Here is a 12533-nt window from a genome sequence, read left to right as displayed (position 1 = left end):
ATGATAAGCATATTACACAAAAGAGGTGGAAAGATGCTAGATTTGGTAGTAAAAGATGCAGAAGAAATTAAAAGACTGTATGAAGAATCAGAAAGAATATTTGGGAAGCAAACATCTTCAACAAGGTCTGATGGACTTGTTGTAAGATCAGAGATAGTAAGGCCTGAGGCTATCAAAGACTTTGAGAGTCATTACTGAATATGGTGAAGAGACTCATATCATATTCAGGGATGACTTCAGAAGTTTCTCATGGGATCAGTTAGAAAAGATGGCTCAGCTAGACTTACTTGACAATCAACAAAGGAACCTAAAGGCTGGCCAACAAAGAAATGATCTTTCAAAATTCTTAAGAACAATTTGAAAGGGGATTTCCATTCCTTAAACAAAAACAAAGAAAGTTTCATACAGAAGCTGAGAAGGAAAGAAGAAGGAAAAAAGAATAAGTGAAGTGCATTTGTCTGAACTATCCCTCTAGGAATCTAAGAAAGGAGGAACACATAAGGCCAGCAGCTCAAGCACTAAACAACAAACATTAAGAAAGTGTTTGGTAATGAGAAGAGAGATGCAAGAGCCTAACTCACATGCTCAACAAGATGGACAAATTGTTCACCTTACTTACAATAGGCAGAGTGACTGTATCTCTCAGAAACTCCTTAGGAAGAACAATTGCTATAATTGAATACGATGAAGAGTTGCAGTTCTTACACATCCAGGACCTTCAGGATATTGTGAATGTAGAAGTTCCTTCGGAATATGAGGATGGTGTAGAATTGGAGATGTTTAAGCAAAGGGCTGCAGCTGTGAAGCTAAGGAAGAAGAAAGAAGCTAACAGGACCCAGGAAAGAAGATAGCAGGAATGGAGCTAATGGATGATCTGCTTATCCTTGTTATCTTTTGCACTTTGTATTTTTGTTTATTTTGTGTTTAATATGTAAATTTGATGTGTAATGCCCATGTGGTAGAATTCCCTTTATGTAATGTAATGACTTTTTCTTAAATTGACTATCTTCGAAAATTGATACATTTGTAACTATATGCAGGTATGTTTTGGTGCTTGTTCCAATCTAGGGGAGATTGTTGAGTCGGATATTTACAAAGGAAGATTAGAATCTTCTCAACCTCCTCAAGAAATCGGTTAAGTATGGACTACGAGAAAGTTTAGACCATCGAGCATGGTTTTACTACCTCAATCATGGTGTTTCAGACCTACTTCAATGAAATCTTCTAAGTGTTGAAGGCTTTGAGCAAGCTAAACTTCGCCAAGCAAGAGTGTTCTTCATCAAGTATGGATTGCCAATCGAGCAAACAACTTGATCATCCAACTTAAACCAAGTGTTCCGAGCACATTGTGGGTCGAGCATGGATACAATAAAGAAGATGTCAAATGTTCTAAGCATAGACTTCGAGCATGGTTCGGTCCCGAGCAAGCTATGCGTCCGAGTATGCTGAAGATTTTTCAATAAGTCTCTAAGGCAGGATTGAAGACATCAAGAAGAATATGCTTGCTCGATGGACTTATTCGAGCAAAACAAGGATCGGTCAAGAAGATTGAAACGTGCTGGAGAAGAATTTTTTCTATCAAAAAATATTCTAAGTATGCTCGAAGACTTGCATCAAGCATGCTGTGCATATCAAGTCTGTCGAACAAGATATATCATACTCGAAGACTTGTTTACACTTGTGTTTTTATTTTAGTCATTCATTATGTAATAATAGGGCTTCTAGAAAGAATGTCAGGGTCTATAAATAGAATGATAGGCTGCCATTTAATGGAACGGATTTGGACGGTTCTTTGGTGAATATGAGGGCACACACATGAGCGAATATTCTCTTTGTCTCCTCGTACCGCGCCGTCACGAAACCCTAGACACCCTCTTCATTGAATATCACTGTTACATTGAAACGATACATTCAATATAGTGAATCTTTGTCTTTGATTGTTCTTACTGATTATCTTTTCTATGTCATACCTTCACTCCCATCCACTAAATATACTGATTCCGCCGGGATATTCAGGAGGCCTTTGGGTTTATTAGATATGTGTGTTCTTGTCAACCTATTAAGGTTTGCACCATGTCCGGTCCTGACAATCATCATAGTTCAAGCATTTATAAAAGTAGAATAATATGAGATAGTCTCAGTTTACCTTTGCTAATGAATCACCGCCGCTGGTCAAATGATTTATTGTCCTCCCCATTCCAAACCAACTCATATTCATATTCATATTCATATTCCTACATAACTATAATAATAAACAAAAGTTACCTTTTCTAAGGATCAATGTTAAATAATAATTGCATTGTTAATTTATAGCTTATTATGAGAACAAAAATTACCCATTATCTCATAATCAATCAGTAATCTTTGTTACAATTCAAGCCAACTGGATGTAGCATATACATTTTGACTAACAAATAATATGAATTTCGATTCACATAGCAAATACAATTTTACCCATTAATCAACGCCACCAACACTGCCGCAGTCACTCAATCGAGGTTTAGAAGGCGGAACTGACAGAGATGGAATTAGGGTTTGCAGTTCAAAATCGAACTCACCATATTACAAATCAATAGACGCCGACGGTCACAGATGCTGATGTTGGAATGCCGGAGGTAACAGATGCCGACGCCGGAGGTCACAGAGGCATGAATGGTTCTCTATGTCCTGTAAGCATGAATGGAGCAAGGTTTGGTTGTTAGGTACTGGAAATTGATAAGGGCACAAAGATAATTGCAGGTTAAAATGAGAAATATGTAATTAAAGTTTTAATATCAGGGAAAGGGTTAGGTTCAAATAAGAAGTTTGATTTTCCTAAGAAGGCTAGAAAGGAGGGTATTTTAGTCTTAGCATTTTAATATCAAAACCCACTTACTTTAATCTCAAAACCCATTTAAATTAATTTCAAAAACCCAGTTACATAAAACCCACTTACATCTTCACTCATCTCCTACAACCACTATCACTTCACCGCCCATCGCCACCACAACTGTCACCCACTACCACCAACTCGCCGGAAAAGTCTATGGAAATTTCGTCGGAAAATTTCATCAGAAAAGTTGTCGAAAAGTCACCGGAAAACAATCCCCGAGAAATTTCGCTGGAAAATTCACCGAAAAAAGTCACCGGAAAACGGCCGCCGAAAAAAACACAATGGAAAACACTATGAAAAACACAATAGAAAAAACACAATAGAAAAAAACACTATGAAAAAAAAAACACAATGATAAAAACACAATAAAAATGCAATTGTATGACACAATGGAAAAAAACACTATAAGAAAAAAAACACAATGATAAATACAATTGTATAACACAATTTTGTAAAACACAATACGTAAAAAACCCACTAATTTTTTTAATTTTATATAACAATATGGTACTTATATAAAAGATAAAACGACACTCGTTATTATGGTGAAATTGTTTTTCAATAAAAACGTCGTAAAAAAAAGTTATGGACGTTTTATTATGATGATGGAATTTGGCATGTGCCTTGCATGTAGAGAGAGAAAGTCAACAAATATGTTATTCCTTTTATGCACTTCCCCTTATTTTCATACATGATTTTCACCTAAAATAATTCCAACCCTCCATTTTAAAAATCAATAGACAAGATTACTTTCTATCGTTCCTAAAAAATTATACTTCCTATTATAACCTAACCCATCAAGTAACTAAGAAGCGGAAGAGATATATAAAAACCCCCAACCTAAATTTGTTTTTGGCTAACAACCCAAATTAACCGGTTGATTATCTGATGCTAGTAACCAAAATGTACTTCAATCTATGTTTAACGAAAACACAGATCAAAAACAACCGTGTGAAACCCATTCTCCACTACAACCATGCTTTTCTTCTTCTTCTATTAATTACTAATTTCACTCCGTTTCCTTCCGGCGTAACTACAACACAACACACTGATTCATTGTTCGATTGAGATCTGGAATGGCCAGTTTCAGGCGCTCTGGCACTTCACTCTCCGACCGTAACACATTCAATCTGCCCTAGCGATTGCTAACCGTCTCCTTCGCCTTCGCCTTCGCCTCCTCACCCGACCTCCACAATGTATGTATGCATGCATGCATGTTTCCTCAATTGTTTCTTTTGTAAATTAGGACTCGCCTGTAAATGCAAACGGACTCCTTACGTTTAAGACGAGATCTGTCCTGGCGTCAAAGTCCGATCCCTTAAAACCTATATTTTACCAGATCCGAAAGCTAAAGCTTGAGAACTCCAAACTCGTCAGGATTTTTGATTCGAATCCAGAGTCAGTCGATGAGTCCACTCTTCGGCGGTTCGAAATGGAGGTGAAAGAGCGGATTAAGGCGACCAGGCAAGTAATTGCGGAAGCGAAAGAGTCGTTTGATAATCAGCTTAAGATCCAGAAGCTGAAGGATACGATATTCTCGGTTAACGAGCAGTTAACCAAGGCGAAAAAGCAAGGCGCGTTTTCCAGCTTGATTGCTGCGAAATCGATTCCGAAAAGCTTGCATTGTGTTGCGATGAGGTTGATGGAAGAGCGGATTGCGCATCCGGATAAGTATTCGGACGAGGGCAATCCGCAGCCTGTTGAGTTCGATGATCCTAAGCTTTATCATTACGCGATATTTTCGGATAATGTTGTTGCGGCTTCGGTTGTGGTGAATTCGGCGGTTAAGAATACGAAAGAGCCGTGGAAGCATGTGGTTACTGATAAGATGAATCTTGGAGCGATGCAAGTAATGTTCAAGATGAAGGAGTACAACGGTGCTCATATTGAAATAAAAGCGGTTGAAGATTACAAGTTTTTAAATTCCTCGTATGTTCCAGTTTTGAAGCAGCTCGAGTCTGCTAATTTACAGAGGTTCTACTTTGAAAACAAGCTTGAGATTGCGACAAAAGATACAACCAATATGAAGTTCAGGAACCCCAAGTATCTTTCCATATTGAATCATTTGAGATTTTACTTGCCGGAAATGTACCCGACTTTGCATAGAATCTTGTTTTTGGATGATGATATTATTGTCCAAAAGGATTTGACCGGGCTGTGGAAGATAGATATGGATGGGAAGGTGAATGGGGCGGTTGAGACGTGTTTTGGGTCGTTTCATAGGTATTCACAATACATGAATTTTTCACATCCTTTGATTAAGGAGAAGTTTAATCCTAAAGCGTGTAGAGGTAAGGCTCTCTATCCTTATAGGGTAGAGGTAAGGCTGTCTACATCTTACCCTCCTCAGACCCTACCATAGCTTTGCTATTGGTGGGATATACTGAGTACGATGATGATGATGATGATGATTAATCCTAAAGCGTGTGCGTGGGCTTATGGGATGAACTTCTTTGACTTGGATGCCTGGAGGAGAGAAAAATGCACCGAAGAATACCATTATTGGCAAAATCTGGTATGTTTGATTCGTTTCAATGTTAATCTTTACATTTATTTATTATTATTTACAGAGCCAGACCCGAGAATATATTTTTTTTCTGTGTCATCAGTTTTGGTCTAGATGCGTTAGAGAGTATTTTATATAACACCTGGTTGTCTCACCTAAATCTAGGGGTGTTCATTAAAAGTAAAAGACCGATTTAAACCGGAAAAACCGAATTGAAATTGCCAAACTCAAAAGACTTGGTTTTATGTTTTTGTAAAAATGGAACTTTTCATTTGGTTACTGTTTTGCATGTAATTTAAATTTTAAACTGAACCCAACTGAATTTATGGATTTTTATTTTCACTTTTGAATTAAGTAATTTATAAGAATTTAATAAATAGTGTTAAGCCACAAATTGAGTATTATATAACCAAAATTTTGGTCCCAACTTCATTATTTTGGATTTTTTTTGGGCCCAAAATTTTTAAGCCCAAACGCTAAAATTGAAACACCCAGACTGAAAACGAAGATCTAACGCTGAACGTTTTTGGAAAACTTATAAACTGGATTTTGGTTTTTGGTTTTGTTTCAGCCCAAAACCAACCCATGCACACCACTACATAAATTAACCAAAATTCCTATAATAAGCTGCAAGAGTTGACGAATATCTAATAATATTAAGCTTTTAGAATAATTTGCTGCCCAACTATCATAAAAAACCAGCATACTTTTCGTGTTTTCTTATAAATTACATATGAGCCAGGTAAGGAAAAAAAAGGGCTGGTAAGCAACTCAACCAGATGTACTGGTTCCAAGTTGTTTTGAAAAGAATTTTACGATTTGTTCAAGTATAACATGTAGAAGGGTTTAAATGTGCAAGGAAGCGTTTAAAGTGCTTTTGTGAGAAAAGAAAAGGTATGTTGGTTTAAGTGTTTTTTTATTATAATCCAAGTATACAGTTTCACTCGAATTTTATATGTAAATATACGTATATTGTTACCAAGTTAATGATTTTATACAATAATTAAGGCTTGGGATTTATTATGCAGAACGAAAACCGAACTTTATGGAAATTGGGAACACTGCCTCCAGGTTTGATCACTTTTTACTCGACAACTAAACCGTTAGAGAAATCATGGCATGTTTTAGGGCTCGGATATAATCCAAGTATAAGTATGGAAGAGATCCGTAATGCTGCGTTTGTGCATTTCAATGGAAATATGAAACCGTGGCTGGATATTGCTATGAACCAATTTCGGCCACTTTGGACAAAATATGTGGATTATGATATGGAATTTGTTCAGGCGTGTAATTTTGCTCATTAAATGGTAATCGGGGTTTAGAGTTGGTGGAAGTTGACACGTTATATGGGGATATAGCATGTGGTCTTCAAGTGTTGATAGGTTAATTTGTATTAGCTTATTGTTGTTTATTTAGAATAATTATGTGTTAAAACACTTCTTAATTTTAATTTGAAAGATTTGTTTTAGAACTAGAATGTTTGTTACTTTGTTATTGCAGGCAGCTAGACCAGTTTAGTCTATTGTTGGCCTAATTCAGATTCAATTTTCTCTGTTTTACCGCATGCTCCACGAACAACTAACTTCATTCTTCGTGTATCCATACAAAAACCTACTAAATTGTCTTCCCATTTGGCCCATTCTAGTAGTTGAAACACATGGCATTCGCCCTGAGTTCAGGTGTAAGTAACCATTAACCTCATCTTTTGCATTCTAAATATTTGTTGTCATGAATCATGATAACTAGATATGTTCTTAAAACTGTTTTATCAAGATACTTAACCATTGATGCTAGTTAATTTGTCGAATACCCATACTTGGGTGTCGGATCACAATAAATCATGATCATGCCATGATGTACAAAACATATCGGCTTGTGGATAACTTATGAGACTGATCATCCACTTCAAGGTCTCTATTCGCCTCACAAGGTACCACAATCTACAAGTCTACAACATAAATGAGGATATAACAAGGCTAAAGTGGGCTCTAAATGAGAGTAGCATGCTTATATGGTGGGATAAGTGGTGAAGAAAGAAACTAATCACTAAATAGTAAATAGAAATAATAATTTATAGCCCAAAACAAGTCCTGACCTCATGTTATAAAAACTCCATTTGACCCCTTAAGTAGTTTTTTTGGCTAAATATGTTACAACTAATTATTTAATCTCATTTTGAATGATATGAAATTCAAAACTTAGCACATAACTTGTAATGTTTACAAAAAGTCACTCAAAAATATTGAAAAACATTCAAAACAAACAAGGAAATTCAGTTCAGCAGAAGCACCCCATCAAATCAAAAACTCATAAACTAAATGTACATCATTGCTAACCCATCCATGCCATTCTTCTTCTAAACCGGCGGCAAACTCACCAGAAGTTGCCCGTTCACCACACTGCAATTAAATAATAATGAGCAAACTACACTTGTTCGTGGAAGCCACCTCTCTATTCTATTGGAAAGAGGTACGGCGTGCCTACATTCCACCCTCCCCAGACCCTACTTATAGTTTTGCTATTGATGGGATTCCACTGGATATGATTGATTGAAATTACACTTGTTCGTCATTTAGGTATATAGCATATTCTACTTTTCGTCAACCAAGGAAATAATAGAATCATTCTTTATGTTTATATTTTGTAGCAGTTTACATCCTTTTCACTAATGGTTGTTAATTTAACTTGCTAAGTCCAGTCATGTGCCTTGAACAGGAGGGTTTTTTTTTTGTCATTTTGCCCATTTAGTGAAGAAAATTAAAACTAATGATTCTTAATTTAATATAATATTTTCAATTAAACAGGCAAAATGACAAAAACACCCTCATGGTTTAAGGCACGTGGTTGGACTTCGCAGGAAAAATTAACACTCGTTAGTGAAAACGACGAAAACTGTAACAAAATGTAAATATACAAGATAATTTCTGTTTACTTGGTTTTTAGGAGGAAAGGTGTAATTTGTTCTGAAATAAGCGAGTTTTTACCTTGTAACATAGTAGTAACAAAAGTCGGCTAAGATGAACGTTTGAACAGCCTCTGCAATCAAAACCGTCGGCAACCAAAAGTAACCGCTTCCTAATAAGAACAGATACGCCCCAGCAGACTCGTACACCTGATTAATTACACAAAAAATTTAACTGACTAATATTATGTGCATGTCACATAAATTAATAATAATAATAATAATAATAATACCAACAATACACTAGAAAGTGAACACTGACCTGAATGATCCAGTGAGCAGATCCCAAAAATCTTGCAACTCCGAGTGCAAACACGTAATGCGCAGTAGATGGTTCAATCATCTACAATTGTTTTCACAAGTAATTCGTATTTAAGCGAATGAAACACAAGAATATGATTAATTTATTTAAAAAGTCCAAAACCTTAGTTTTCTGCATCATAGTTAGTTGAGGAAGCACTGCAATGGCTTCCAAATACACACAGAAGGCCCACATAACTTTGCTCAAATGAGAATGATACGTGTGCGGATATATGACTAAAGCAAGAATCGCACATGGGACCACCTGCAGTCAATATTAAAAGGGCTGTGTAACTGAAAAAACCAAACCCAACCCAAAAACCGACAGGTTGGTTTTATGCTTTTTTACAAACTGAAAAAATGAACTCTGAAATAACAAAACCACTAAACCAGCCCAAAACCGACAGTTTGGTCTTATGCTTTCGGTTTCGGTTTCGCATTAACCAAAGACCGAAAAAAACCAATTGCAACCGTAAAAGTCAAAAACACCAAACCAAACCCAACCCAAAACGATGGTTTGGTTGTGTTTTTTAAAAACCTAACTTACAGTTGGGTTTTGCATGTACCGAAAACCAAAAAAACCGAACCATGAAAACCGAAAAAACCGACTTCTGTATTTAACTTATGGATTATTATAATAATTTATTCTTGAATAACAATTATTTTTAAAAATTAATAAATGATGTAGCCAAAATATTTTGGACCTAAATGTTCAATAATCAATTAGTTATTAACAAAAAAACTTCGGGGCCAAACTCATTACTTTGGACCAATCGTTTTGGCCCAAAAAAATCAAACCCAAAGGACAAAACCATAAAAAAGAGATCGAAACCGAATCAAACCCATTGTGTAAACAAAAGGGCCAAAACAAAACAGTTTTCAAAGACCCATAAAGCCAAAATTTTGGTTTTTGATTCTGTTACCAATAACCAATTAATCATTAACAAGAAAAAAAAACGGCACAAACTTACATGCGCAAATTCATTACTTTGGGCCAATTTTTTGACTCAAAAGTTTCAAACACTAATGACAAAACCAAAAATACCAAAACCGAACAGAACACAATGTGAAAACAAACAAAAAGAAAATGAAACCAAACAGATTTCAAAAACCCAAAAAAAAAAAAAAAAGTTGGTTCGGTTTAAGCCGAAATCCGACCCATGCACACCCTAAAAAACATGTAACTTACGTGTTAAATATTATAATTAAAATTAATAAAAATAAAAAAAATAGTTATAATTTGAGGTAAATAAAAGGGTTTTGGTTACCAAATAATATTTGGGCAGGTCGTCTAGATCTTCATTGTAGGTTGCTTTCAGCTTGAATCGTATCATGTAAATGACCCAAAGAGTAGACACCAAAGTAGCCAAATCAAGAATGGTGTGAATGTCATGTTCCATCATAAAGCTACAAAATAATCTTACAGCTAAAAATAAAGCTGTGATTTCTTGTGTTTGTAATGAAAGCCCTGCCAAATTCACAATAACAAGTGTAAAACAACTTTAAAACATTGGGCCATATAAACCAAATATTTTATGAAACAAGCAACAAAAGAAATATATCAATCATAGCCGTAAAATCCCACCGATATATAGCCTTAATTAAATCATATACGAGGCCTAAGTTGTCCAGACATACGGCAATGTTGGGCCAACTTGGGCCTGAACATTATGGGTATAGCTGAGTCAAGCCGCTCATGAGCTACTCGAAATTATTTCGCTATAAATTCAAATCAAGCCAACTTAAAATGATCTCGCGGGCTCATAAATATTTTTTATATAATTCAGGTATTGGCATTATTGTAGCGTAAGTACGCTAAAAACATTTTGAACTAGCTTTATAATAGTTATGCTTTTAGTTTACAAGTAGCGTAGATGTTATTACGCTAGTTCATTTTGTTGTAGTGTAATAATTTTTAAGCTAGTTGTATTTTTGTTGGTGGCACAATTACGAATATTAGATATAATTTTCAGAAATAATTCCTATTGTAGATAAAATTATGATAAATGATTAATATATAACTTAGACTTCTAGTCAAATACACATCAATTTTCATGTTTTTAATTTTGCACTAATTAAAAATATTAAACATGCAACCAAATTGATTGCATGCAAAACATTTGTAGATAACAATTAAATTTTAAATTGTTTCTTCAAATCTGACATAGAAAAATATTAAATATAGCTTAATAATTTTAGGTAAATTAGAAATAAATAATCTCACCTTTTGTGTATTGGCCGATAATAATCCCACCTTTAAAAATCACTACCAACGGTCCAACCTTTCAACTATTTTTGTCTCAATGGTCCTCCATTAAAAAACACTTAACGCTGTTACATTTTTTTCCGAGTTTCAAACCAATGCTTTAGGGCTTTTGATTGGAAGGAGGATGCGAGTCAACTGATGTAAAACTTATCTCGAAACGATGATTCAAATGGATTAATTTTTGTTAATTGGAAATTCAAACACTCAAATTGAAACATTGTTTCTTCATTTGGATCACCATTTCGAGATAACTTTTATATCAGTTGACTTGTATCCTCCTTCCGATCAAAAGCCTAAAACATCGGTTTGAAACTCGGAAAAAAACTTAACGACGTTAAGTGTTTTTTAACGGAGGAACATTGAGACAAAAATAGTTAAAACTTAAAAGGTTGGACCGTTGGTAGTGATTTTTAAAGGTGGGATTATTATCGGCCAATACACAAAGGTGGGATTATTTATTTCTAATTTTCCATAATTTTATTACATATAATTAGAAATCTATATATATATATATATATATATATATTAAACAATTAAATAATCAATATATTTTTCTTAGTAGAAATGAATAATTATCAATAGGAGAAGTATAGTTTGAAAACCCTCTTGAGTTGAGAAAACCCGTGAAAACCCTATGTAACATTGTTTTTTTTTTTTATTACATGTAATATATATTGTTACATTTAATACAAAACATCGAGAACATAAAAAAAATGTTTTGCTATTTTTTTTAACATTTTTTTAGTAATTTTTATATATGTTTTCAGGAGAGTGAAAATGTAAATAAACTTTTACATTTTTTATTAACTTTAATTGTGAAGATTTGAGAATGGGTTTGTAGAGTTTATATGAACTTCTTGTCAAAAACACAAATTAGTTTTCATTGATTGCCGTTTAATTTTGCAATAAAAGTGAATTGATTGCATGCAACATAACAACTAAACCGAATATTCAAATCAAACATAAACGTAAATGAATATTTGATGTAAAAAAGGATTTATATTTGATGTAAAAAGAAGAATGAGAATGAATACCGGAGCAGTTTTTCTGGGTGGAAAGCTTGTAAATCAGAACAATAATGCCGGCGGCATGAACAGCTTCAGAAGCAATGAAGAATTGATTAGTGTCTTTGACGAGGAGTCTAAGAGCGACGAGGGAAGATATGATCGACGTCAAGGCCAAAAATATCTTAACCTTCATCGATTGCCTACGAACCCAAGCGAACAGTTTGTTCACCGCCGAACCTCTTCTCCAGCCCATTATTTTACGCAACGACCCACCTCCTCTCTCTCGTAATTGAGAGAGAGAGAGAGTTGATGACGATCAAACCGACGAAGAAGAAGTTGTGGCGTTTTCTATGTGGCTTTGGGTTTGCCAAGGGAGAGGAGGTGGGTGTTTATATGACTCTGTCTGGGGTGGTGCTTGTTTGGTTGCCAAACATATCTACGGGTCACAAAAAAAGGGAATCTTTATCAATCAAATTTATTTATTACTTTATATTTTTTCTTTATTATATATTTGTGAGCATTAAGGCTGAGGGGTGTGGGGCGCTAACCTGGGCGCGAGAGCCCCTCTGCTCGCGCCCCCAGGCGCTAACCCCACACCACCGGGGCGCGAACCGGGGCGC

The 12533-nt window shown here is 35.1% G+C and overlaps 2 protein-coding genes across 2 annotated transcripts; one reads left to right on the top strand and one right to left on the bottom strand.

Annotated features, from left to right (window-relative positions):
• Window positions 1–1034: 1034 nt before the first annotated feature.
• Window positions 1035–6746, top strand: LOC143599887 (galacturonosyltransferase 8-like). Its single transcript, XM_077077729.1, has 5 exons — window positions 1035–1040; window positions 2577–2669; window positions 4119–5159; window positions 5301–5387; window positions 6407–6746. The coding sequence occupies exons 1-5, from the start codon at window positions 1035–1037 to the stop codon at window positions 6680–6682; spliced, it is 1503 nt and encodes a 500-aa protein (XP_076933844.1). The 3' UTR covers window positions 6683–6746.
• An 881-nt stretch (window positions 6747–7627) lies between these two features.
• On the bottom strand, window positions 7628–12166 carry LOC143599886 (uncharacterized). Its single transcript, XM_077077728.1, has 6 exons — window positions 11941–12166; window positions 9909–10108; window positions 8765–8905; window positions 8603–8683; window positions 8363–8490; window positions 7628–7777 (listed from the first exon to the last, which is right to left on the bottom strand). Exons 1-6 carry the CDS (start codon window positions 12164–12166, stop codon window positions 7735–7737), a joined length of 819 nt encoding a protein of 272 aa, XP_076933843.1. The 3' UTR covers window positions 7628–7734.
• Between the last annotated feature and the right edge of the window lie 367 nt (window positions 12167–12533).

This window comes from Bidens hawaiensis, unplaced genomic scaffold (assembly GCF_021521415.1).
Source record: "Bidens hawaiensis isolate Kalapana, Puna unplaced genomic scaffold, B.hawaiensis_p1.1 tig00053035_1, whole genome shotgun sequence".
In the NCBI taxonomy this organism is placed as follows: Eukaryota; Viridiplantae; Streptophyta; class Magnoliopsida; order Asterales; family Asteraceae; genus Bidens; species Bidens hawaiensis.
This window is presented reverse-complemented; position numbering and strand designations above follow the sequence as displayed.